We start from the raw sequence: 27853 nt of genomic DNA on the forward strand, positions 1-27853 counted from the left end.
AGTTTTTCAAAATGTGTTTTGTAAATTTAAAGTCAAAATCAGTTAATTTAACATTTTTTAGCAATATATTTTTAAGAGAAACAGTTTGTTCCCTTGTGATATATTTTATCGGACGCTAATAAGATCTAGTTTTACCCGAAGCCTAAATTTTTCAAACGCCTACATGACTTGGATTTGTTTACTTTCGGCGGGACGTATCAGTTCATGTTCATTCAAATAAATCGGTGTGTACAGAACTTTAAATTCTAAGGTAAAAACACAATGAATAATATTTCACAGGTGTGTTAATACTTATGCGATGACATATAATTAATCACATGTCAATTGTAGGAAGAATTTGTTCATTATGTTTGTGAATATTGAACACTTCCTAACTTTCTGAAAGTAAAAAGAACAAAGGTATGTCGCCTTCTACTTTGTATTAAGTTAATAGTTGTAGGTTAAAAGCGTTGATTTTGATTATGACAAATAGATCATATTTTGTTTAGTGTTTGTTTTGGTTTTTTAAAAGTCCATTTAGTTTTAACACCTGATTTAGTTTTGAAAGATGTTCTATTTAGTCTGGGAATTGGATAATAATTAAATTAAATTGTATTGTCTATCAAACATAAATTCAAACCTCTTCTTTGATGTGTCTTCTCTTTCCAAGTGAATTTTACATGAATGAAAACAAATTTACTAATACTATGCAGATTTCCTGACTGTAAAAATTATATTTTTATCATGTGGATGTTCTCAAAATGCAACTGCACATTTTTTTAAAATTAATACATATTGGAGTGTGACGATTAGGGCAAACAAAATATCATTATAAACACCTAACTGGCCAACTACTTATGCATCATAATTAATATTTCAGAAATAAGCATTGTTTACTAAAATAAATGCATGGATTGGAAAAAAATGAATACAAAATAAACATTTTTAGTGTGTGTTCTTTTATTTATTCATTTATAATTTTCACCTGTATCGATATAAAAACCATCTCCACAAGTTTTTGATCATTAATTGGACGAATCATTCGTTGCATCTGTGGTACAATTTAGATTTTTAATGGTTCTCGGACGAGAACATAGAATTGGTAGAGATATCCACTGTACAAGGAATCATGGGTCCAGTTTACTGACTAAAAAAAATCATAGCATCAATGCACAGCTAGTGAGTTCAATATATATTTATGAATATATAATTACATGTTTGTAAGTGATTTACTTTGGCATATTAGGTCTAGTTGCCATATTTTAAAAACTGCAATAAGAATAAATTATTTGTAGTAAAATGTTTTACTGTAGATTCCGATTTAAACGCAAGGAATTTCCGCGTAAAATCGCGAGAGGCAACACTCGCGGATTTTAAAATCTCGCTTTTATTTTTCAGAAAGTTTTGGACCATAGTAAATTATTGCAGAACATTGGTGATTGCAATTATATATTCTCGCAATTTGATACAGAACAGTGGAATCGCGGAATTAAGTACTTGTGTACTTACCTTAGTTTTGCTCTTTTTGTTCTTGAAATGCCAAAGAAATTTATTGCATCAATGTTGAGCTTGTCAGAATTTTCTGAGCTTGTTAATATCTGGGTATATAACATTTTTTGAAGAAATGAATATAATAAATGCAATTTAACATTCATTAATATAACTTCAGTTTTGACTATAGTCTGTCCCAAGTTATTGCTTCCATCAATTTTTGTTGATTTTTAAGAAAAATACACATGCCTGTGAAAGAAATACAATTGAAATCTATGAAAGGGAATTTATCCAAGATATCTCATTGAACAATTATCCCTTTTAACACATAAAATTTCACAGGATCAAAAACAATTTTCTTATGGAGATTTATAATGGGAAATGTTTACATCTTTTCTGCATTCGGAAGTACTCGGGTTACCTTGCGCAATTTTTTAATGTTATCATCCAGGCTTATTAATGCAAAATCTCCGTACTAGACTTTTAATTTTGGGATGTGTATTGAAACCTGAAGCGGTAGAGGGGGCGTTTTAAAACAGGTAATCTGGACATTTTTCATAATAGTGGATGAACGTAGATTAAGCACAAAGGTATTTACTATTATTGAAATATCAAGCAAAAAGTGGTGAAAGCAAAAACTCGTGACAAAGTATAGTTCTTGATTTGGAATATTGATGACATATTTTATATATATGTGTAATGTCACTAATGTGTATCTACACTATTTCAATTCCACTTAATGATAAACATGTATTGTAGAACCTAGTGTTAGATACCTATTAGATCGATACCTTCTATGTGCAGCAGCTGTCAATCAGTCATCACGGCATGAAGAACGTTGTCGTGATACTGGTCCAGAGGTTTAGATACACATAAAATATCATTATATACTGTGGTATAAATTATAGACTTAAGAAAGTGAAAACAATATAGATTCAGTAAATCTAACTTCACTTGGCTCATTCTTGAGTGAAGTTGGTTATATTTCTAACTGTAAGATAATAAAGACCGTTTTTTTTTATGAGCTTTTGAAGTCAATGTTAGGTTCAGGTTTTGACATTCATCATAACAAAATAGGGAAAAGCAGGCATGCCATTCATGTACAGTTGTCACAAGTTGAATATTATTCAGAATTTCTTGTGAAAGTTGTTTCCCTTTCCATTTAAGCATCATCATAGACAGTGAGATATGGTATGAACATATATGAATGTAGTTAAGGTAACCATTCAGTATTTAAAATTTGAATGATTTGTGATTAGTAGAATGACTATATATGTTGTAAACATTTAAGTTTCACTCCTCTATGAAACAGTTTATAAAATAGCACTTGGATTATTATAATATAAATTGTATTAATAACTTGTCAACCTGAAGAATATTAAGAAACAAAAAAGATTAAAAAGAAGGGACTGAACCACATCTCTTTGATTGCTATTGAATCCAAAATTTCTTTAACAAGCTTGAGATAAGATTTTGCGGCTGTCACTCGGGGGTATACAATTTTGACAGCATGCATGGTGGGCGACCTGGATTATTTAGCAACGTCACACAAAGGAAACTTAAGCAGACCGGTAATATTTCTCCGATCCAGTGTTTTGGATAGACCTTAAGTCAGTCCAAATCCACACACACAACAAAAACGCCAATAGGATTACTTGCTGCATCATTATTTCCGTGCTTGTCAGCAATTTAAAACCCAGCTAATCAGTTTAAACAAATAATTTTATTTTTCAGAGCAGGCCCATTTGACGAGGACGTTTAACAGGGGATTGAGGACAACCAGTGTTTTGACTGAGGTCAGTCAGCTTTTAGATAAATTTAAGGGTTTGGGGATTTTTTTTTAACCTTAAGTCTTCTGAATGAAGAAAATGTATTCAGACTTAGACTATGGTAGGTTTGGAGAAATGTAAAAGCAGCCAGTGTATACAATGGTTATTATAATCCATCATATTTACAAAACAGGTGTAATATATAATACCTGTCTTGTAAATACGAAAGGATATCGCTTTCTTTGTCTCCTATGCTGAATACTTAGAAAGTATTAAGGATATTTCTAACTTAGGGTTCAGGTGTAAGTGTACAGATTACATTATTTGTTTAGAGAAGTTTTATTTACAGTTTGAATTGACCCTCATTTTCATAAATCTTAAAATTTGAAGATGTCCTATTTTGTTTTGTTTCATCATAGAATGAGTAAGAAACTTTGATACATGTTAACAAGTTTCCTTTAGAGGTATCACACATTGTTACAAAGATTACTGTACATATCCATTTCTTCATTTACACAAAATGTGTGTTATGACTGCTTTTCCATGATCCGTAAGCTTGAGCCTGTTTACTTCATCCTATTGAAAAAAACCCCATAAAGTATCAACCAATCAGCTTACAATATGTACACAGTCTACTGTAGTTTCTTAATTAAACGCGAAGAATTAATATCCGTGTAAAATCGCGAGAAGCAACCCTTGCTGATTTTATAATCTCGCTTTTATTTTCCAGACAGTTTTGAACTATAGGAAATCATTACAAAAAGTTGGTTCTCGCGATTTTATGTTCTCGTGATTTGATACAAAACAGCGGAATTAAGTACTCGCGTAAAATAAGGAATTTACAGTATGTCAGTCTGTTTACCTCAATCTATAGATCTATTCAATTCTTTTATTCTATCAAAACCATAATTATGAATGGTACAAGAAGTACAAGTTACATGAACTATTTACATATTTACATACAGTCTGGTAGAGCAAAGCTAGATTATTATACTTGTAAGGAACGGACAGTCTCATGTTTGAGTCATGAATAGATACAAAGGTTTTAAAGAAATACAGAGCTGGGTGTTCGACAATAAATTACAGAATGTCAACATGTTCACAACATCCTACACGTATGTACATTCAAACTTTTAATCATTTATTAGTCAGTCTTACAGAATAAAAGTCATTTTGATCACCTGAAAATAGTCACAAACTAGCAGTCAATCTATTTACCTCAAAATATGAACAAAGTACCCTTCATTCTGTTAATCTCATCCTATGAACAAAGTACCCTTCAACCTATGAACTGTGCATCAGCCAGTCAATCTTTGAACAAAGTTTAGTTCAACTCATTGGCTAAACAAATGAGCAAAGTACTAGTTTGTTTTCTTCATCCTTTGAACAACGTGACAGTAATCTTGTTCATCTTATTGGCTTAACATATAAACAAAGTACTACCGCAATCAATTTACCTCAACCTATGAACATACTAACAGTGCATACTCTTGCATACTGTGATTTCATCAATATTCGTTGAATACCAATTTTTGTGGATTTCGTTGTTAAGTTGATCCATTACATGTTCATTGAAGTTTAATTTCAATTAACATTTTGTTTTGATAGGATCATTGGCCACGAATTTATGTATCCTTGAAACTGTGGTTTTCAGAAAATCCACGAAAATTGATACCCACGAAAATTAATGAAACCACAGTATTTATACCTGTGTCTGAGTACACATACTGGTTAACTGTTCACTGTCCATTAATCAGCTGAGTAATATTACCGAGATAAACTCAAATTTAACAGTGACACTAAGACAAAAACATGTCATTTGTCACCAAAGCAATAAAATCTATCTAGACTTTTAATTCTGGCTACAGTAAACAAACTGAGTCACAGCAAAATGCAAGTAGTTCACCTTCACATAGAAACTTAGAAAGCTAGATCAAAATTAAGTTTGATAACCCTCAACACCTTGTGAACATTATTTGCCAAAATTCACTGGGAAAGTTTTCCTGAATATGTGCAAAGTAAAGCAATGAAGTTATGTTGTAAGGGAGATTGTCTGGGACATTCTGAGGGGGAGTTCTCACCTCTCTGTGTGATAGATAGCGATGGTAGAAATCTGTGGCACAGATGCTGTATACACAGGGATAATTGATGCAATCTCTGTCAGGGCCAAAGAGTGGAGATTACAGCTCAATAGCTCATCTACAGATTCTCTGTCATTGATATAGCACCAATTATTGGGAGAACTGACCTTGGTAAGGAAAGAATGGGGGGGGGGTATTTTCTGTGCATGAAAGTGAGTGGGTGGGGTATTAGAGACTGGTTACTTACAGAGGCTTGTTATCCACCTTAGTGCTAGGGTGGTGCAGTTTGGAAGAAGATGACATTTCTATGGGAAAAAATTAAGTACATGCTGGGGGGGGGGGGGGGGGCAGAGTGCAATAAAAAATGAAATTGATGTCATCATCCATCATTTGTCAGGATTCAAAGCCTTGGAGTAGGAGCAGAGACACACAATATCCTGTTTTGTAGCTTAGATATTATCTATTTTAAATGTACCCAGTAGTCCTCTTCACTTTACAAAATATGACCACATATATACACTTCTCTTTGATCAGTTTGCAGTTAGATTACTGCCATCATTAAGTGTAAAGTTAATTTTCAAAGCACCGTAATTGCTTTTGACTTCTGGGTCAAAAATAAAATGATGGGTCTAAATCAGCAACTGAATTTTGAATTGATTGTTAATTTGAATTTAGCTTGTAAATTAGGCTTTGGCAGTTTGCCCTTTTAGTGATATCAATTAAATGACCAGTTTTTTGTTTTTTTATCAGGCCTCTTCACCTTGATAAACATTGTTTTTAAAAATATATGAATGTTTATTGATTTTTTTCACAGGGAACAGGTGCTTGCTTACCTTGATCTGAGTCAGCCGAGTGCTTTACAGGAGCTCCAGTCGTCGATCGAGTGTTTAAGGTTAGTGCCTGTTCTACATAGGGAGTGTACACACTGTTCTTCTGCAAACATGGCTTTCGAAGGGTTTGTATTATTTTTTAAGTTTAATATTTATGTGATGTTTTAATTATCCTCCTGAAGTACTACTTCTTGTTAAAAGATTCATCTTCTTGTTAAGAAGTTGAAGAAATCATGTAGAACGTAAGCTGTAAATTACAGTAAACGGGAGAACCCTCTGCACACATTCCTCTGTGTTACTTGCCTGCATGTGCTATGCAGAGTACTGTAGTATTTGATTTTTGTGGATATAATATGTTCTATTCAATGACTTTAGTAATGAGGTGTAATTCAATACACAGGTACATTATTTACGAGGCGCTGTGGACTATTGATAAAATAATCTCTGTAATGTCAATGGTCAGGCACTGTTTACCCAGTGATATTTGAAATAGGTATTTGCTTTCTCTCCCTTCAGCACCCCCACCCCCCACCAACACACACTCTACCCCCTGGGATGCAGGTCCCTGACCCCCAGGCATTCCAATGTTTAATCAGCACTGACAGATTGCTTTGCTGTTATTTATCTGCAGGAAGATATTTTATTCAAGTTAGCACATACATCAAAAGGAAGACAGACTTGATTGTTCTGGCAGTATCTCAAACTAGGGTTTTATGTTTTAATGACTTCCAAGTTTTGTTGCTGAAGTTTTGGAAATTTGACCTTGGGTATGATTGAGAGTATTGACAAGGCCTGATTGAGTGGCCAGGCCTGAGGGTTATTACATCCCTAACCTCTCATCGTTTCTTCATCTTTATTGATGCTCTGAAATTGTTCAACATTCTGTTCCTGAAGCCTATTGATTTGATTTGGTAGTGGATATAGTAAAATCAGAGCGGAAACTGTAATGTCCTTAAGCTAGCTCTTCTGATCAACAAGCCCAAATATCAATGAAGCTGGCAAGCTACATTGATCCCTAACAGCATTGATGGCACAAACAATTTACAGTCAGTAACAAAACAAAAATTCAAAAGAGCACTTAGAGACTATCTGTTTAAATATTTTATTAAAGAATGGAATTCTAAATTCACTATACACGCTGACAAAAAACTAAGTTGCTACAGCACTTTTAAGCAAAATTTTGGCCAAGAGAACTACCTAAGATTACTTAAAAATTTTGAGCAGAGGAGAAGTTTAACTCGTTTTCGCATTTCCGCTCATAGACTTAATATTGAAAGAGGACGATATCAAGACATTCCACGACAAGAAAGATACTGTAATAGATGTAATGTCAAATCAGTGGATGATGAAAAACATTTTTTATTCTCATGTGATCATAATAAGGCATTAAGAGATACTCTGTACAAATTAGCTAATGACTCTTGTAAAAATTTTCAATATATGGACAATAACCAAAAATTTTACTGGCTTATGACAACTGAAGATCTACAAGTACTTGTACAACTCAGTGAAATGATTCTTAAAGATGGAATATAATGGTTATAGTTATATATACAGATATATTATGCAGTGTATTTACTTTGGTTGGGGGGGGGGGGGGGTTATGTTATGTATAAGCATACTGGCTTGAACACTTTGAGTACAAGTAGACCAGTCTAATCGACTGTGCAGGCACCGTCCCTTGGTACTCTCTGTTTTCAGGCCACTTTGTTTCTGTATAGCTGTTGTATTCACTGATGTGTAAATCCCATACATATATTTCATTGTATTAATGAAACATTTTGCATATTGTTGCCTGGACATTGTGAGCAGTATTTCATTCATTATTTGTTATAATCATGATATTATTATTATTATTATTTTTTTTGTATATGCCCCCTGAGGGCCCTTGATTGGTGAATAAATAAATATATATATATATGTAGTCTGAGTATTTGCATAGTTTAACTTTGTATCGTAAACAACAAGGATTTTGATGAGTACATGCATTAAAACTGAGCTTGAATGCACAGTGGACTTCTTATTTCCCTATCATTGGTAGGAGTTACATGGTTTTTCTTATCAGTGGAATTTGACATGATAAAACAACACATTACATATACTCCCTGTGGTTGTCTTGAATTTAGGTGTGCTGGGGTGTTAATTTGTCCTGACAAACTATGCTCATTTCCAGGCAAAGTATGTATAAGTAACATCACTGTCAGGCTTCGATCACATCAGGAGGGACTCCAAATCATAGAACAGCATGTTGCCATGGAAATGTGGCATTGTTCTGTCGAAAAACTGTAACAAATATTGATTTGATAAATCATCCCAACTAATTTTAATCGCTCAATGGGAAAAAATGACACGATGATGAAATATTGAGAAGGCAATTAACAAAATCTAACATAGTTCCGTTCATCATATACATCATTTTCCCATCAAGATACATGATACACGAGTGCTATTATGAAGTGGTTATATGCCAATTACTTTGTTGAACAACTTGCACCAAAAAACAATGTTATAAATAAAAAAGTTTGTTAAGAGAAGTTGTTTTTGGCAATTGCTGAAGAGACCTTAAAAGAACATCCCTGTCGAATGGTTTGTGTGAACATGACTCATACTAAATGCATGGCAGTAATTATTGCATTAGTCTGGGGTTTTGATGCATCATCTGCTGTTACCCAGGATCTCCAGGAACCTGACCCCACCAGCCACTGAGATGATAGCATTTGATATCATGCATTGTCTGTATGAATTGTCAGAAGTATCATGGCCCCTTGTTTTGTATTGTAGGTGTGGCACAGAGCAGGAACCCCCCATCCAGACCCACAGATCTAACAGTGTGTGTACTAGGTAAGTCAGAGAGAGAGAGAGAGAGAGGAGAGAGAGAGAGGGACAGAGAACATTAAATTCGTGCCCTGAAGAAGTCAATGTACAGACAGTTGTGAAGTGACAATAACCCCCCACTCTATAATCAGTAACCTTCACACTCAGGTGAGGATCTAGGTGAGATAATGATGGACCCTGTGCCCTGATGTAGGTACCAATAGGTAAGACCTGTAATTTGGAGGACAGCAGTCAAGTCTCTCATCCATTTACTGTGGCTGGGAAGACCCTCTGCATCACAGTCCCACAGGGGGTGAGGACTAAGTGGCCTGGGCCCCTGGAGTCGTCTCTGAGTTTCAGAAAGGTCAGAGCCAGGTCAGGGGTCATCACATTGACAGCAAAATATTGGCTCATAAGGATATATTCATCTATGTGAGTTATAGCCAATTTATTGGTAGGTTTATGTGAAAGTCAATAAAAATGGTGACTTGTGGTGAATCTGCAGTGAGTTAGTGTGTTTGAGGCCCTCTGCTAATGTTGGATTTATTTCTGTAGTGGATTGGGAGAAGACCCTTAATCTCTGTGTTTATGTGGTCAGATTGATTTATTCTGTGGGGTGGTGAGGCTGGATCCAAACTGTTTTACTGTTAATTACTTGTCAGATGAGGCGGATCAATTTTTTTTATTTGCATTGTGCTTAGTTCAGGTGAATCCAATTGACCTTTTAATTCACACCAGAGAGGAAACATCAGCCCCTCCTCTCCATCTTCTCACAGACTACACAACCTTGGTCATCTTCCAGCATCACATCCAGCTTGAAACAACTTCTCTGGAGGGATTTTTTTTATTCTGTTGAAATATTTCTGTTTGGTGAATGCTTGGATTTCCTCAGTGTGAGAATGCTTCCTGATTTCAGCTGTTGTTGTTATTGTGTATGTGTATACAGGGCTTAACAAAACGAGACTTAGCAATGGCAGACAGGTAAATGCTTCTTTTCTCTCATCTTTTTAAGAAAAACATTTTATCAGTGGTAAAATTATTTAGGGGTGAATTGCCTTAATTATAAATTTTTTGTTAACAATATTTCCGTTCTTCATGTACTGGCGAGGAGTGATTAACTTAATTTGTTTATTCCTGGGCAATTGTAACACTCTAAACTAAAAATACATAATTTTGCTTGAATATTTTTGAAACTGATTCCTGTTTGATGTCATCAATTTCAGTAAAGTTTTTTTTTCTGAAATCAAACAAATTAATAACCATTTGTACAGTCTGTCTTCTAGGTTATGGTATCTCTTATCTCAAAAGCTGAAGAATTACCTAACTTCACTTCTATAGACATTGATAAACAATTATTACTTTCCAATTTATCGTAAACCGTGTTTCTTGTCCTATTTGGTTACTTGGATAACATTTGGGAACGGAATTTATTTTAATTATTGACAGCATGGTTTTTCATATACTGGTATATAAAAGAATAAGATCTGTCTACTCATGTATGTCATTATGAATAATATGTAATGCAATTATAAAGATGTCATAAATGCATTGAACTGCATTGACGTTTGTCATGTTAGTAGAACTAGCATGAAAATTCTAATGCTTCAATATCCTTTGTTAGACTAAGTTTTCTTCAAGTGTTAACTTAAGCTGAGCTCTGAAACATCTAGTACATTGAATAAAAAACAGACAATTAAAATCAAATCTTAGAAGAATTCAGGATTTAATTTTGTGGAAGTCTCGATGTTTACACAAGCAGGCTAGAATGCAGCCCTATTGCATGTTAGAGATTTGAGGAATGTAAACTGGCGATGGTGGATGAGGAATACTGGAGGGAGGCTTGTAGCTGAAGAAGTTACATCAAACTTGCTAGATAATTCAGAGGATGGGCAAAGAGGCTTTGTCATGTGGGTTTACTCAGAGAAAGGATATGGAATTCTGTGAATGGATGCAAAAGCCAACTAATTGTTTCTCTTCAAGATAACGGGAGCTTGGTGGCATCGAAACATCGGAGCATGCAGACTATTTGCCAAACTATGAGACTAATTATAACATTTTGAGAGATAAGATAGATTTAGATTCAATGTTTTGTTAGTGGATAGCAAAATTTTTGGTACTTTGCTCTTACATCCAATGTTTACCTTGTCCCAGATATAGACTGATAATCAATATTTATTACTTTGAAGTTAATTGAAAACCTATCAAAAGAATTTTAAAGGGATCACAAAATTCCAATCTCGTTTAGACTGGTTTTTGTAATGGAATCGGCAATGGTTTACTAACTTTTTACATGCAATGATGTTATCCTGTATTACAAGCAATTGGTTTGTCTCCTTCAGACTTTGAAGTCATTGGTCTGGCATTGTTATGTCATGATTGAGAGCAGGCTGGCTAAACGCTAGGGTGTCAGTTCTATTTAATGTGCCTCTTTATGAATGATTCAGGGTTAGTATTGGTATACCTGCATACCCAGTACTGATAGCAATGCACTAGGACATACCCATACTTTTAATACATTGTGGCAATGTAATATATTAGCTTTGTTTCGATTGTTTACGTTTGCCTTTTCCGGGCGGAGCCTGTCCTTGTACCGAGGGTGCAGTGTTCTCCGATCACACTTTATGGAGGACTTGTGAAGGCTTTAACAAGAGTACAAATGTCTTATCTGGTAATCCATTGAAACCTTTGTGTTCAGTGAATAGAAACCATTGTCAGATTAAATACCTATATCAGGCCTCCATCTCCTGCCTCTCTCACCTATCACCTGTGAACCTACCTGGCCAGGTATTGGGCATTCTACTTCTGTAAGTCCAGGTTTTATTGAATTGAAGTAAGGTGTATATATTGACCTGTGGCAAAAACCAAACTTTGACCTGTATAACCCATGGAGAGGCCTGTTGTTGTGTTAGTCTTTTCTGTTAATGTTATTGTGTTAGTCTTTTATTCTGGAGTTTTAAGGTAGTAGTTTTAAACAAATTCTAGTTCAGTCTTGTTCCATGCAGGGACCAAGTGTTACAGTAATTTATTAACCTGAATGATTGAATGAATTTTTCATGTAGGTCACAGTGTGATTGCATAGGCCTTGTAGACAATCGAGGAATTCAAGTGTAGAGTGCGGTAGAGGGTTTAGTTTTGACATGGCACCGGTAGTATTGTCCTGACCCCACAGGTCTAACCCTTGCTGTGTTTCTGGGATCACTGAGGACCCAAGTAGTGTTCCTGAGCTGTGCTTGTTTTCTTATTTATCAGAGTGTGAATTGTTGGATAAAACAAAGCGTACAAATTGACAGTGAAGTGAGTAATCTGTGAATGTGTCTTTGAAAAGTAAAAAAGCAAGACAGTCGTTTGAATGTTATTGTTATGTGTGCAGTAATCTTTGAAATTCTATACCCTGTGTTGACAGGAATGTTTGTTTATACAATGTTTGTATTTTTGAGAAAGAATTAGGAATTTTTTCATGCAGTACACTGTGCTGTAGAAACCATTTATTGTTTATTCTCTTGTTCAGAGCAACAAAATGCTGTTTGATTTCATTTTATTACTCTTCTATATTTCAGACTAAACGTCCATCATGTTGCTGTGGAAACCACTGACCTTTGAGTGTGTAAAACCTCAATCCAGTTGTAACCATGGATACAGAGGCCCCACAGTCCGTGTTAGATCACAGATCTAACAAGAAGGAATCTCTGGTGGTGTCTGACCACATCACACGACAAAAGTCTGCCAGTCATCGGCAGAACCAAGAAACTGAAGAAGAGGTGGACATTCGAATTCCACAGCCGTACAGAACGAGCTTCAGTGCTGTACTTACCCCAGTCAGAGTGAAGAAGGAGCGAAGTCGATCAACAAGTCCGGCTCGCGTGTTAACTTCAAGTATGAAATCCGAACATAGTGCACCAGGGCGCAAAGTGAGCCCCAAACATGTGACATATGATGCCAAGGTTACTGTGAGACATTCAGACTCCTACGAACACGATACTGAGGAACTCCAAGGGAACGAGTTCAACTCGAGTATCGATCCTGCTTTTGACCCTTCCTTTACTGAATATGAAACCCCCAGGAAGAGTGAATATTCGTCCAAGATACGGGAGATGACAGAGCTAATAGTGAAGGAGTACTCGGACAGTAACGGTGTTGATGTGAGTGATTCTAGTCAAAGTGGTGGGAAAAGAGTGATGGGGAGACAGAATGCAAAAAATGGGTTGTCAAATGGTGGAACCCCCTCTCCACAGAAACCCATACCCCCTGTGCATCAGTTATCAAAAGAGTATGACCATGACCGAACCGTGAGTTACAGACAGGCCATCACGAACCAGTACTCTGATGAAGTGAAGAAGCTGGCTGAGGCCAAGATAGAGGAGCGGTATCCACCTGGGCCCAGAATCACCCACAATAGCCTGGTCAAGGACGTCAAGGCCGAGCGGTCCAACTCAGTGCCCTCACAGCCAGGGAGAGACGGGGGTGGGAGACTTACCCCGACTAAAAGGTCTGTTGGAGGCAGCATCGGAAACTTCTTCCGGAAACTGTCCCCCAGACTTGGCAGGAAATCTCACAAAGACAAAGGCTCTACCTCAAGTATGGACACAGCTGGCTCACAGCAAAGTGAAAGCTTTTCCAGGAGTAAAGTCCGAAGCTCCTTCCTGAAACTGATGGGTCGCTCCAAACGGAGATCCAGCTCCGGATCCAGAAGCCAGGACAGTCTTGATAACCTCTCCGTGGATAGAGAGGCGGGCTTTGTTCAGGAAGACAAACCAAGCCAAATGTCAACCGCTTCCAACAGAATTCTCAAATCCATCGAACAAAACACCATAGCAGAGAGGGATGTCTACCAAAGATTTAAAGAAAAGCAGTCACCAAAGAGTCCTTCAGAGGATGGTTCACCTAATCATGGCGAGGCCAATCGACAATCTCGACCCCAGGCCATGAAGGCCATGTCACCCCCGGGGGGAGACAAGGAGAACCTCTCACAGGCGGACCGGCCCAGTCTCTCCGGGGAACACTCTATCACCAAGCCGTATATCCGTGTGGAACCACCTAGCTCCCTAGACATGCCCCAGTCTCCAAGAGTCCCCCCAACATCAACACAGAGTACCAACTCACACCAGGGTTTGGTTGGTGACTTTCCCCCCAACAACATGGTGACTGGTGAGTAGATAATTACCTTTCATACTGAGTGGATATAAATGTATCATCATATGGTCATTTAAAGATTTCCTCTCAGCGAGACATAAAGTGTACTATGCACTTTAGGGGATTTACAGAATTTTTAAAGAACTTGAATTACCAGTAATAGATTTCATCATATAGTCACTGAACCTTCAACACTGGTCAGTATTTGATGAGGAATCAGTGAGGAAATCAAGATAACAACATATTTAGAATGTTTAAAGGGAAGTGTTTCGATGTTACCTTCATGGATTTATAAATATGCCAGTGGACAGTTGATTATATTACACACTTTTACCTTAATTGCTTAAGTATTAAAGTAGTACAGGTTTTGGTAACTGGTTCTGTTTAAGTGAGGGTGATTTATGACATTCAAGGGTACCTTAAACATGAATTATTGATGACAATGTTCTGCTCAATCACACTGAAACAAAACGGAGAGATTTGGTGTTGTGTATATGGGAAGACAACTCTGGCATGCCTCCTTCTGGGCCTCACACATTCCACTCACTGATACACAGCGGCTTCATTCTCTACATGAATAAAATATTCTTTTATGTATTAGTTGTGTGTTTAGCTGGAGTTATTGGTAATCTTAATTGCAGCCAGAAGTGTGTTTTGAGAGGTGATAGATATGACTCACCTGTGCTGTAAGTTACCTGTACCTTTACATACCTGTCCTCAGTGAGATGAAGGTAGAACAATAAGATCTGTATCAGGGGAAAAAGAAAGAAGGCTTTTTGGTTCCCTGCCAGCCCAGTTAAAAAAAAACAATGTAAAGTGTAGTCCCTAAAACAAAACACTACAGTGTAGCCCTGACTCTCTCCACTGAGGGAGAAACCACCCAACCCGAGACTGACTGATGTCCCTGACACGACCCCTGTAATGTGATTAATGTCCCCTAGGAACAGCTGTGTAGGCCACTGCCCAGACATCGGGCTGTAACATACATTATATTGGTATACATGTCCACAGTAGATGCTGGTCGTCCAGGAAAGCAGAAATTCACAAAAACTATCAGATTTATGGACACCTGGTATGTAGAATTTACACAACATTTTTAAACTTTGTCTTAGCTCATCAGTTCTATACTGTATTGTGTGAGGTAATGTGTCAGAGGCTTCTAAATACATACAGGTACCTAAAGTTAGAAAGTTACACAGTGTTTGGACAAGTGACTACACATTATGATTGTATGTTGAGTATTTGTGAGAGGTAAACCCCCTCTGTATCCCACAGCATGGCTGCTTGTATCATAACTTGAAATGGTAGTTAAGATTTTCTAATTTGTTCCGTTTCTGATGGTACATGTACCGATAAGCAATTTGCATGTGACCAAAAACTTTGGAATATATTACAGGTCACACTTATGATTTGATATAAAGACTTTCATTGATCAGTTGAAGGGCTATCAGGTACTTTAAATGGAGTAGAACCCACACTTATACAAAACTGTACCCGGTCTTTGTATACATAATGGCAAGGGGAGAGCTAATACACAATCCTCTATAAGTAATGATTGAAGGTTTCAAGCTTCAACAGATAAAAATAATCTCTCAACACTGCCAAATATTTAAAGCTTTTAGCAAGACTTTGAAAAACTTAAGACATGTTTGGTTCCAGTATTGCAGAATGTGGAAGTGACGGAGGTTGTTGAACATCGTTCTTGGTACGGCTTTATTTTATTGTTTTACTTTCGAGTCAACAATTAACAGAGATATCTTACAGTCAACAGAAACACGGGGGTTTTGTTTGGGAAATATTAGATCTATATTTTTGAGGACTGGATATCCAGAATTTAATTTCTTATTGGAAGTTGCTAATTAATTCTTTTATCATTACAATTCTTGTGTGCAGATTTGGTAAGGAGTTATGTATCACTGAGATTTTAGCATAGAGTAGATATTTTGTCGTGTATGTGATATGAATATTCCGGCAGGGAGTGACTCACTTGTAACTGAGTGCTGCAGTGGGCTCTCAGGGCTTCAGTGATGAATTGAGTTACACTGCACTTGTCATGGCATACTGCAGAGAAATGTGTGTTTTAAGTGTGTACATGTTGTTCAGTGACATCTAGTATAAGATGATGAGTGGGAGCCCTAACTGTTGGACACCAACTAATTGTAGATGTCAGGAGATCTTAGTTTACCCAGGGCAGCAATAACAAGTTAGCTGTGTTGACTGTAAACATACTCCTGATTAGGGAGATTCAGTGAGGCTGTCACACTTTCTGTAAGGTCCACCAGGTGTCGAGATAAATAAGCCGTGTGTCGTCAGTCCCAAACTTTAGCAGCTTCTGGACACAGCTACCTGGATCTAGCCCCCAGAGCATTCCTCCAGAGCTGAGGGTCCCTGGCCTAATTACAGGTGAGAGAGGAGGTTTATTAAGGGTCCAGGTGATAGGGGGATGGAAACTGAAAGTATTGGGGATTAGGACAGGGAGGGGAGCATTAGATTATGTCACAGGTGTCATGGGATTGCATTCCTGGCATAGTAGCTGTATAGATGTATGACATTCCTTCTGGCCTGTGTCTAAATATGTCAAATATAGAGGTGTGCAATCCTTGGAAAATTGTTTATTTGTATTATAGAGTATTTTGCATAGTGTATTTAAGAAAAGATGATTTTTTCTAGGTAATTTAAGGTTAAATGATGCATGATCCCTGGAAAACTTAGTATTATTGCCCAGTGCTGTGTGTAAAGTTTTCTTCTCTTTTCAATTTCATGGACTCGTTACCACCTGTAAAATAATTACTATCAATATCCCAGATGTTTAATGAAAAAGCAAATAAGTCATGCCTCATTGGGTCCAGAGATAGGCAAAGAAAATAAATAGGCAACTAATTGTAGAATTCAGTCAAAATTTAATTGATAATAAGAACTTTTACCTACACAAGACTTGAAGTCCAGAAGTGCTGACAATGATGTTTTGTGCCTACCTGCAGAGTTAGACGACAGTAAACTGTGCTTATTGTGAGGCTGATCACAATCAATATCAGCCGATTACCCTGATAACATGTATCTACACAGCCCCAGTCCACAGTCAGCCCTGACCAGTAGAACCAATAATGTGTGGTAACAGTAGCCTATGGTGACCAGCGGGTCGTCTCACTGACCATTTAACCAATAATTAATTCTAATTAGTGACTGTTGATTTATAATTGGTCCATGTTTACCTGGGGAGATATACAATACAGACCAGAGATTTTAAACTCATTAATGGGCTTGATTGGAACTGTTGACAGTTAGGGGCTGATCTTGTTGATATGTGTACAGACGTGTTTTTCATTTGATTTGATGACGTGAAAATGATTTAAAAACTGAATAAGGTGTGTTGTGTGTTTCTGGCTGAGTATCAGGATTTAGGCCCAGAGCTTTGTGTCCATTGACAGAGAATCGTCTACCCCACAAACCACCGGGTTTCTGTGTCAATAGTATACTGTGGTGAAGACATACTTTGCTTTTCATGTCGATATTGTACAGAGGTTTTGTGTGAAAAGGATATCTGGAATGCATATCATATTGAGAATGACTGAAATCACAGGTAAATTCTAATTAAATGTTTGTACAAGTCCTATGTTTATTTTTGAAGAACCATTGAAGCATCCAGTAAGAACTGGTTAATTAAAAAATGCAAAACTTAATGCCAATTTTCTTTAACAATCTTTTTCTGGATATTTTTATCTTCTACCTTATTATGTTATTAATGAGTACAGCTAAGGAAAATCAATGACAGCAATAGAAACTGTGGTATTGATACAGTGACAGTGAGTCGGTGATGGGGGATCAATAGATATATATAGAAATGTTACAGCTCAGAGAGAGAGAGAGAAAGAGAGAGAGAGAGAGAGAGAGAGAGATTATTAGCAAATTAATTAATAATAATAATTTAATTGATGGGGGATCAATAGATATATATAGAAATGTTAGAGCTCAGAGAGGAGGTAATGAGAGAGAGAGAGAGAGAGAGAGAGAGAGAGAGAGAGAGAGAGAGAGAGAGAGAGAGAGAGAGAGAATATGAATGAAAGAGAGAGAGAGTTAATTAGCAAATTAATTAATAATAATAATTTAATTAATTACATGAAGTACATAAAGAAAGTTTGAATATTTAATTCAGGAGATTATTGGATGGGATATCATGTATATGTTTGCTTGCATGAGTGAATGCAATATGGGATATCATTCCTCCACACCTGGCCATTAGATCCAATCCTTAGAGACAAGGAAATGAGAGGAGGGGTCACTGAATGTATGGCCTTTCTGGTTTTACCAAAACTTTTAACACATCAGAACTGATAGTTATATCCAATACACTAATTGGAGTTATGAGCTGATCACATTTCAGCAAGTACTAATTGGAATGTGTAGCGTATGCTAGAAGGAGAATCTCCCCCAAAATTTGATCTATTTGAGTACAAGCATTGTAATGGTAGGCCAGGATATATTTTAGTTTGGTTCATCGTTTTGATGGTGATTTTACAGATCGGTCAGGTAAAATTTTAATTAACGGTACCTGTTTTGTTCTTCCAAAATAGCATTTTACCTATGTTTGACAGTGGAAATGGCAAATATCAAATACCTTTTGGTGTATGTCATAGGTTTAAAAGGGGAGGGGATGGATAAAAAAAAAATACTTTATAGTTAAAGAAAGGTAGTCCTCACTGTGTTTTTGGATTTTGTGCATTTTAAAGAGGTATAAGTGCTATGAATGGAGATGGTCGTGAGAAGAGAGTTTTGAATCAGGCCCCGTGTGATCAGGGACCGTGACCAATGAGAGGCCTGACGTGGAAGTGACACAGACTCGGTGTTTTCTCTGTCGTAGATCTGTGTAGATATTGGAGAGGACTGTGAATCACTGTGTACCGACTGGCCGTGAGGTGGATTAAGGATGAAGGACCTGGTGTCTGAGTCTGACCACTCTGTCTGTATGTATTTATTCTGCCGGTACTTTATATCAATTAACTCTCAGCTGTCGTAACAGGTTTGTGGTGAAAGTCAACTCAGGTGACTGGTGTATTAATTGAAGGATGAATGGTTGTCATATTGGACAGGTCATTCCAGTAACAGCAAGGACAATCAATAATGTCTAGGAGTTCTGGTTATGGTCAAAAGGACTCAATGATTCTGTCATATAATTCTTCAGAGAATTGAAAAGTTATTTTGTTGTATAGAAATTGTTTTAAGTCAGAATTTCCTCTGACAGATTTTGTTTTTCTGCCCCACTCACATATGCCCTCCTCTGACCACCCTATGAACCCAGTGTTTTGGTTCTCAGTCATTCAATATGACCTTGTCTAGCTGGCATCAAACATCAAACTCTTTAACTTCCCTGTTGGTCGAGTATATCAAGATACAACCAGGGAGACCAACCCAGAGATGGTGAGCAATATACTGGTTTCTACAAGCCACCTGACTGCTCGGATTAAATAGTTCTGGTATTATGAGTTCTCCTTAAATTGTTGGTGTATATTCTGATTATGTGCAAAAAACCCTCAAATTTCTTGTAACCAGCTGTGGATTAAAGCGGTGGAGTTGAAGTATTTTTTGTGTGCCGCTGATCTACACTGTGCCCTGCCTGCTCTACTTGTTTCCTGTTAACTCGATACTCAGACGGCATGTGCATGCCAGTCAAGATGAACCAGTCAAGTAAGAAGTGATTTGGAGTTATTGTGGACGATTTGTTGTGTATTTATTCCATTATTCCAAGCACCTGATTGGATTGGTGAGTAGGGTTTATTAAGTGAATTGGATATTGTTTTTAGCCAATTTCCTCTTTAAAAAATTGTCTCATTACCCATAAATCTGAAGTCTTCCTAATGATTTCAGCCATTAAAGAACCTCGTTACATTAAGTTACCACGCCAGAGAAAAATTAGATTGTCAAATGAAATTTGAGATTTCTTCATATATTTGTCTGCAGTTGACAAATAGGAAATTGAAATCTTCCCTAAAACTATAATCAGTTGATGTATACCGTCCTTGTTGATTAAAAGAAAGAGTTCCTTCATGACCACTGTAAATGGTTTTTATGTTATTGTTTATTCATTCTCCCAATGTAACCAGATTTCCATTTCCTCATTAATTATGTTCTGAATTATCAATCCAAGTCAGAATTGTATGGTAATATAATTTATGCTGCGCTTATGTTCGTAGTCACTATATAAAATGGAGGCTCGGTTTAGATTTTATTTGGAAAGGAAGTTGTTTCTCTCCTTGTGGCTTTACACAAACTGAGAGTATTGGACAGTGTTAGCTAGGAAATCCATACCATTGCTGCCTAGTATGGCGTCCAAACATCCACAAGGTTAGAGCTATTAATCTCTAATTAATCACTGGACTTTAATGACAGGTGTATATATATATATGTGTCAGCACCTCATTAAACCCTATATTACTGAGATGATGGCAGGGCTTAATCCAATATGTTTTGTGCACCTGCACGTTAAGCCATTGAGTGACAGACAACTCCAGTGGATGGGTCGTGACACTTAGGGTCATCTAGTAGTTGTTATCTAGGTGTACAAAACCAGAAATCATCATGCTGCCAAGGGGAAATAACTCTGTCTAAGCAGGATTACATCTGAGCATGTAATGTGTTGTTAGACAGTGACCCTGGGGTCAGGGCTCATAGACGTACGGAAGTCACGGGACAGGGCATACTCCAGTAACTACTCATTATCAGGAAGAAAAACACACAGAAAATGAAAGTAGATAAGCTACGGGAAATCTGTCCTTATGAAAGTCACAGAATAGGGATGGAAAGTGAGTCATGTAGCTGTACAGGTATTTAATGTCACAATATCAATACATGCTCAGCCTCAGCTGGGTGTGGATCACTGAAGCTGTTTGTGAAGATGTCAATATGTGACGGCTAAGTACACTGGCCGACCTGTGTAAAGAAATCGGTGTGTAGTTTCTGTGTTTGAATATTGATCAGTCAATGGCTACACAAACCTGTGTTACTACAGGCTGTTGGTGCATACCTCTGATCTCAAACATCGATTCAGACACTTGTTGCTCTACATCAAGGTGTTGCTTTCTTCTTATACTTAGAAGCTGATTCCTTTTGACATTGCTACTACAGGCCTGTATTACAGTGCTGCTTTCTATATTACGGTACTCAAATTCTTGGACATTGCTTTTTGGCACTCCTATTAAGGTGTTGCTTTCTATATCTCACTAATTCCTTCAGACATCGATTTCATCACTTATTGCTTCAAGGGCCACATCATGGGGTTGTATTCAGTATTATGTGTCTCTCTGATTCCTTCAGATTTTGATTTCATCACTTGTTGCTTCACATTCTGTTCAAACATGTTGAAGAACTTCAGTTCTGTCTCTTTGTTTTATCCTAGTATAGCGTAGATCTATCAGTCGATTTGAAATAAAAAGTCACTTACTGCTAATGACAAAATGGATATCTGGGGAAAAGAGTGAGTTGTTCCGGAGATTACAAGGAGTTATTGGAAACGCCAGATCCATGTGACAGTTATCTAGCCGAGTTGTTTCTGTGGTTGTAGCTCTTTTAAAAGGCTTTTACCCTCCTGGTGCAGGGATCAGATATAAATTCATTTGTCTTGTAAGGAATGCAGTCTTCCCTTTTTAATGTCTCTCTGTTAAATGACTTTACTGTAATTCAGTGTGATGCTTCAGGAGACTTGCTGTTGGGGTAAACAGATGGATACTTTACAGAATTGTAACGGCTGACAGTAATCATTTAACTGTGTTTCTTTTGTTTTCCAGACAGTGAAGCTTCTAGTCACAGTGGATCAAGCACCACACCCAAGCAGCTAGTGTCAACACGGCGAGAGAGTCCGATCAGCTCAGAGAGCGCGCTCAGTCCCGTCTCCCTACCGGGAGACCACTCCACCGGCAAAGGCCGCGCAACCTCGGAAAATGGAGTCTTATTCTCAAGTATGCCAAAACTCGGCTCCACGGCCAGCACTGACTTTAAAGACTGCAGTAAAACCCCGTCGTATCTGAAACTGAGTTGTGCAGTGAGTGGTTATGGGAGATACAGTCAGTACAGTTCCTACAAATCTATAGAGAGACGCTCACCCTACTCTAGTTGTTCTTCTTTACAATCTGACCACAAGCCGGTCACCGACATGCCTGTTACCAGAGTGATCTCCCCTATGAGACGGACTTCTGCCTCAAACAGTAATCTGGAGCTTGGATTAATATGCCCCCAGCCCTTAGTGTATGACAATGGTCTTGATTCTAATGGAGAGTCTGCAGCCGGACCGAGTGTGTTAGCTGATGACCGCTACCCCACGGGGGACAGACAGCAGGTAAGTGGATGCAGAACCCAGACTGCTTGTAAATCAATGCTGTAGTACATGTACTTCCTATTTGGGTGTCTGTATCTTTTGATTGATATGTACAGTATATATTATATATTTATTTATTCACCAATCAAGGGCCCTCAGGGGGCATATACATTAAAAAAAAAAAATAATAATTATAACAAATAATGAATGAAATACTGCTCACAATGTCCAGGCAACAATATGCAAAATGTTTCATTAATACAATGAAATATATGTATGGGATTTACATGTATTTGACAGAAAAGTGATCGACAAAAAAGTTTTTTCTATAAAAAGTTAACAATACATTGAACGATTCCATACCTTACATTGATAAAATTGTTACTTAGGTTTTAATATATATACCGGTAATTCAAATGAAATTTGTATTTCTATGGAATAGAATTCATATCAAGTAGTGAGAATCTCCTTGATCTGTTGAACTATGACCTGATAGAGGACCATTGTCTATTGCAGGATGGGGAGTACTTTTTAAGGATCACCCAGCAGTGGGAGGATCGACTGTTGTCTCACTGTCAGCAGATAGAAGGGGAGGTCCACAACCCCAGCATCCTAGAGGACGGTAAGTAATGGTGTATATATATATATATAAACCAAAGGAGGATGGTGATGAAATAATGGTGTTGTCTACATGTAGTTTATCTATAGTAGACCAGAGGATTGAGAGAGTAATAGTGTTTATATAGTACAGGTTATTGGGAGAAGATAGCTTGAACCCAACATTCTAGAGGGTTGTAAAAAATGATATCGCATTATTTAATGGCAGATATACATATATTTATACAAAGCCACATACGATACTTTTTAGCATAACTTATTTTTGTCCCTGCCGTTGTCAGAGTGTCAACCAGTGTAGCCATTGCAGAATTTGCCCTCGATGATTCAGTGCTCAAACTTGTCGTATTTATAAAAAGTCTGAAATAATTTTAATAACAAGGCTTTACAAGGAGCAAGGATCAGTAGTCAAATTTAAGAGGCTTAAACAATATACGCAATAGATTAATGTAATTGTGTAACTATGACCCTTGTGTGCAAAGCCATGTCATGTTGTGGTCTGACTTAAAGAAAAGGAAAACGATCATAGAGCTTATCAGACATCTCAAGCAGCTATCAATCATGTTCATTGCAAGTTTACTTTTATGAGACTTGTTTTAGATATCAGATATCACATCGCATTGTTCATGGTTCATATTTCAAAGACTGCCCACAAAAATATTTGTATGAATGTTCACCCAACATGTACATGACACATACAACTAACAGCTGTTTCTTTTTTTTACAGTGCGAGGTAAAATTCGTGCAGCTGTAGGGAAGGCTCATTTGTTGATCTCCCAGAAATTCAAGCAGTTCCGGGAACTCTGTGCCGAGCACATGGTGAGTTACTGCCCCTGATAGGATCACACGCTGGACTGTCAGGTCTCCTATAATCTACATGTGGTAGAGTTGTGTTACACAGCTGTGTTGAATAGTTGAGGCTTATTACATCACCAATCAACACCTCACCGAATAAAATGGTTATGTCCCTCATGATGTTTGTACATATGACAAAAAAAGTTGTGCTAACATGCAACATGCAAATATATTTGAAAACTAATTGCTCAAACATGAGGATCGTCTTTTAACAACAAATATTTCCTTTTTTGCAGTCTTAATAATATCTCTAATTCACTTGATAATCTTTACTCTTCCTCTAAATATGTCAGACAAGGAAATTTTCCTGGTTGAATGACTTTAAAGGCCCAAGTTTTACAACATTTGACAAGAAAACATTCATTTGTTGGGCTTGGAAGGTTCCATTCAGACAAGTTTCCTCAGAGATAAGATCAGTAGTATGGGGAACACGAGAGATGTCCTCCACAGGAAGTAGAGACACAGTTGTGGGTGATATCTTGGTGGATCTATGTGTAAAGTCTCTGAGCATGCATTGAGACACAGTTGTGGGTGATATCTTGGTGGATCTATGTGTAAAGTCTCTGAGCATGCATGGACCCCTTTATCTGTATTGTTTCCATCTAAGTAACTCAGGAAATAGGAGCCCTACACTTTTTATTTAAATTTCAACAGACATGTCAATATTTTGATTTACAAATATAAGCTTTGAAGCCAAGTTCTTGTTTTCAATTCACAAATAGTAAGTTTAAAAGTTGAGGTTTATTGACAGTTGATTTGTATTGTAGAACCCGACGGAAGATGGTAAAGTGTTGAAGTGGGCCGACCTGCAGGGATTCTGGGATATGATCAAGATCCAGGCAGACAATATCGACGATCACTTCGCTGAACTCGACCTGATGAGGCAGAATGGGTGGAAGGAGTTAGCAGCTCATGTAGGTCTCATTGGGCAACAGTTACAATTCCAAGTTATAGAGCATCATCTCTACTTCACCAAATATTAAATTATACACCCTCCTCACAACCAAACCACCCCTGGGCCCCTCCCATCCATCCACCATTATAATCAAAATTATAGGTTTTCACTCAAATTAAATTTTGAATTAATGGACCTCGGGCATTTTAAATGAAAGCTCACTCAGGTAAATTAAATTAAAAAATGAGAACTCAATGCTAATTGTATTGACTGAATATCCTGAATGAGGCGAAGTGTTTTATTTCCAAATTTTTTGGCATTTATATGAGTCTATTATTGAATAATTCTGAGTGAAATCGATATTGTTACCGAGTTCAACCTACATAATCTGATGATAGGGAAATTAGGTCACAGTGAAAGATGGAAGTATTAGGAGTTATTGATTTTTACCAATGGCTCCAAACTGTAATCAGGTCTAACAGACTTCAGAACTATCAAAAAAACATCAAGGGTGTAAGCTTAGTTTGACAACCTGCTTTTTAACTATAAAAAGCAGCATGACCAGACAAATGGTATAAGGTGTATTATTTACATATATCGTGTATATTGAGGTCAAAAGTAATCGCCCAAATCCAGATGTCTTTATGAACTGGTGTGCGTGCCCCTTGAGTGGTTCAGATATAAACATAAATTAGATTCTGAGATTAAATTGAGCGGACATTGTAAGCTGATTAGAGATGTAAGATATAAAAATTAATAATGGGCTACTTCAATGCTTCTTTGTACATATGGGGGGTTTAAGTCTTTGTGGTTATGTGTCAAAGAATGTCTGAATGAAATCATGCATAAAGGGTTTAATCAAGTAACTGATTGGTCTTCTAACAAATGTGGTTTGATAATATAAAAATAAACATCTCAATTTGGCTAACAAAGATAGGCTGTTACATGTATTATGGCAGTTTTGTGCATTATTTAATAAACAGTGTTTAAATATCAAGTAAAATGATTAAATCAAAATGGTCATGCGTTTAAGTCATATGTTTGATGTTAAAAATAGTACATGTCTGTGTTACTTTTGTATTTTAGTCACGAGGCAGTTCTATCAACTCCAGCCCAAAGTCTGGAAGCATATCCCTAAGCAATGGAAGCACCCCCAGTGGAACACCAGGGTCACGCAGGAAAGCTCCCAAAGCCAAGGACACTCCAGAGTCTTCCCCCGAGCGAACCGAAAAAATGAGGGCAGCAGCAAAGGCACGTGAGGATGCACGCAAAAAAATGTTGGCAGACAGGCGAGCTGCCATGAAACAAAAACCAAAACAGGAGGATGTGGAAATCTTTGTTTCCTGAAACAAAAACAAAACAAACGACAGACAGAAAACTGCCAAACTGTTAAACATTCTGAAGCAAGTGTTGGTGCCATAATATGACAAAGTTTTCATTTTGAAGTGAACCGAGTAAGACCAAAGGGACTATGTGATGTTTGGAGAAAAATGAGTATCCCATGATGCACCACCCTGTTCACTTCTACCTCCCTGACAGAAGAGCTGATGTAATTACTTGTACATGAATAATGATGTTTACAATGTGCAATATTAGTGAATTCCATGATATCATTCACTGCATGTGTGGAGCAGTGAGTACCTTTAAGGGGTAATTTGATCACCTCATTGTGGTGTGGTGGTCAGTTTTTATAGCGCGGATGTACACGGCAGCAGTCTATGGGCTGTTTAAACATAATACAGGTATTTATTATGCCGTATGTGCCAAGAAATCTTCGGGTTGAATTTTATTGCAAGGTCTGTAAGTCTCTCTCCCAGGGGAGCATTTCTGTTTGTTCCTTTATGAACCATACCCTTTATGTCAAAAATAAAGGAATGTATGCAATTCTAGTCATCAGATTGAAACAATCAAAGAGCCTTCATCTGATACAACAAGATGGTGGGTGTGTAAACACGCTACCAATCTTAGAATATATCTATGCCTTGCTCTTGGAAACATGAAAAATCCCTTTGAAAGCTTCATGATGCTTTCAGACTCTAAACTTTCAAAAAACTTTCGCACTTCGAATTTGCCTTTGAAAGATTAAAGTCTGAGACACATTAAGCTCACTAATTTTTTTTCAAGAGGAAGGCTGATTCCTTGCAGTCAGTCAAAGGGGGGTAACTCTGGCATAAGAAAACTAATTGCTTCCTTTCGCATTATAGTGACACATGTAATCTTGATGTATATTTATAATTTATGTGTCTTGCTTACGGTGTACATGTTTTACTTTTTAATGTATATACATTTAATGTTCTTCATAAACACACTTTTGCGAAGCGAGTTCAATTCAGTGACGTATCCATTTTATGTTGTTTTATTTAAGCGTACTTCTCGTACAGAAACACTTAACACTTTGTACATGTACTTTGTATGTATTTGGTAATGTAGATGTCAAACTTTTTATGTTGCTTTTTTGCATGCTTTTAGAAGACGATATTTGAATTGACTTGTTACTTTGACATTTTTAATAACAGAATTTATTAAGCAATTACTGTTTTAAACCTCTGACAGCTAGTGTAATGGAATTATTACAATTGTAATGTAATTAATCTTCTCGACATCAGAAATGAATCTCATTGTTATCTCACGGTCATCTGTTATTTATTTGTTATTTGTTTAGGAGTTAACTTTGTTTGTTTTGTATTGAATTCAAGCTGAAGATTGTGTTGTGAATTTTCATCAGTTAAGAGTCAAGTAAATAAATTAAATCATCTCACAAGTTCTGATTGGTTGAAACATGTAGCCTCATTTGCAACTCTTTCATGTTGACCACAGAATTAATGAATGTTGAACAAAGATATTACAGTCAAAACATTTTTCTAAGAATATTAAATGTTGTGAATTTGGAAAGTATTTGTTATTTTAATGTTATGATAATCGCAGTGCCTATTATTTCATTCAATAAAATGTTACTTAAAATGACAATGTTATTTTTTGTTATTCTTTCTCTGACTATTTAATTAATGGACAACTTTGCCAAGATGGATCGGAGAGTGAAGAGGTATTTCACCCTGAACAACTAAGACAAAAGAATTAAAAAATCATTG

The 27853-nt window shown here is 36.9% G+C and overlaps 1 protein-coding gene across 3 annotated transcripts; it reads left to right on the plus strand.

The window, feature by feature from the left end:
- The first annotated feature begins 164 nt into the window (after nucleotides 1–164).
- LOC105342666 (disks large-associated protein 4) lies at nucleotides 165–27731 on the plus strand. Of its 3 annotated transcripts, none has more exons than XM_066083664.1 (10): nucleotides 165–250; nucleotides 3205–3266; nucleotides 6135–6275; nucleotides 8932–8991; nucleotides 12522–14109; nucleotides 21873–22420; nucleotides 22916–23021; nucleotides 23742–23833; nucleotides 24637–24783; nucleotides 25851–27731. In XM_066083664.1, exons 5-10 carry the CDS (start codon nucleotides 12594–12596, stop codon nucleotides 26109–26111), a joined length of 2670 nt encoding a protein of 889 aa, XP_065939736.1. In that variant the 5' UTR covers nucleotides 165–250; nucleotides 3205–3266; nucleotides 6135–6275; nucleotides 8932–8991; nucleotides 12522–12593; the 3' UTR covers nucleotides 26112–27731. The 3 variants fall into 3 exon arrangements, with proteins under 3 accessions (XP_065939736.1, XP_065939735.1, XP_065939737.1); XM_066083663.1 differs by having other exon boundaries at nucleotides 6135–6212; XM_066083665.1 differs by lacking the exons at nucleotides 165–250; nucleotides 3205–3266; nucleotides 6135–6275; nucleotides 8932–8991 and adding an exon at nucleotides 9481–9945.
- Nucleotides 27732–27853: the final 122 nt, after the last annotated feature.

This window comes from Magallana gigas, chromosome 5 (assembly GCF_963853765.1).
Source record: "Magallana gigas chromosome 5, xbMagGiga1.1, whole genome shotgun sequence".
In the NCBI taxonomy this organism is placed as follows: Eukaryota; Metazoa; Mollusca; class Bivalvia; order Ostreida; family Ostreidae; genus Magallana; species Magallana gigas.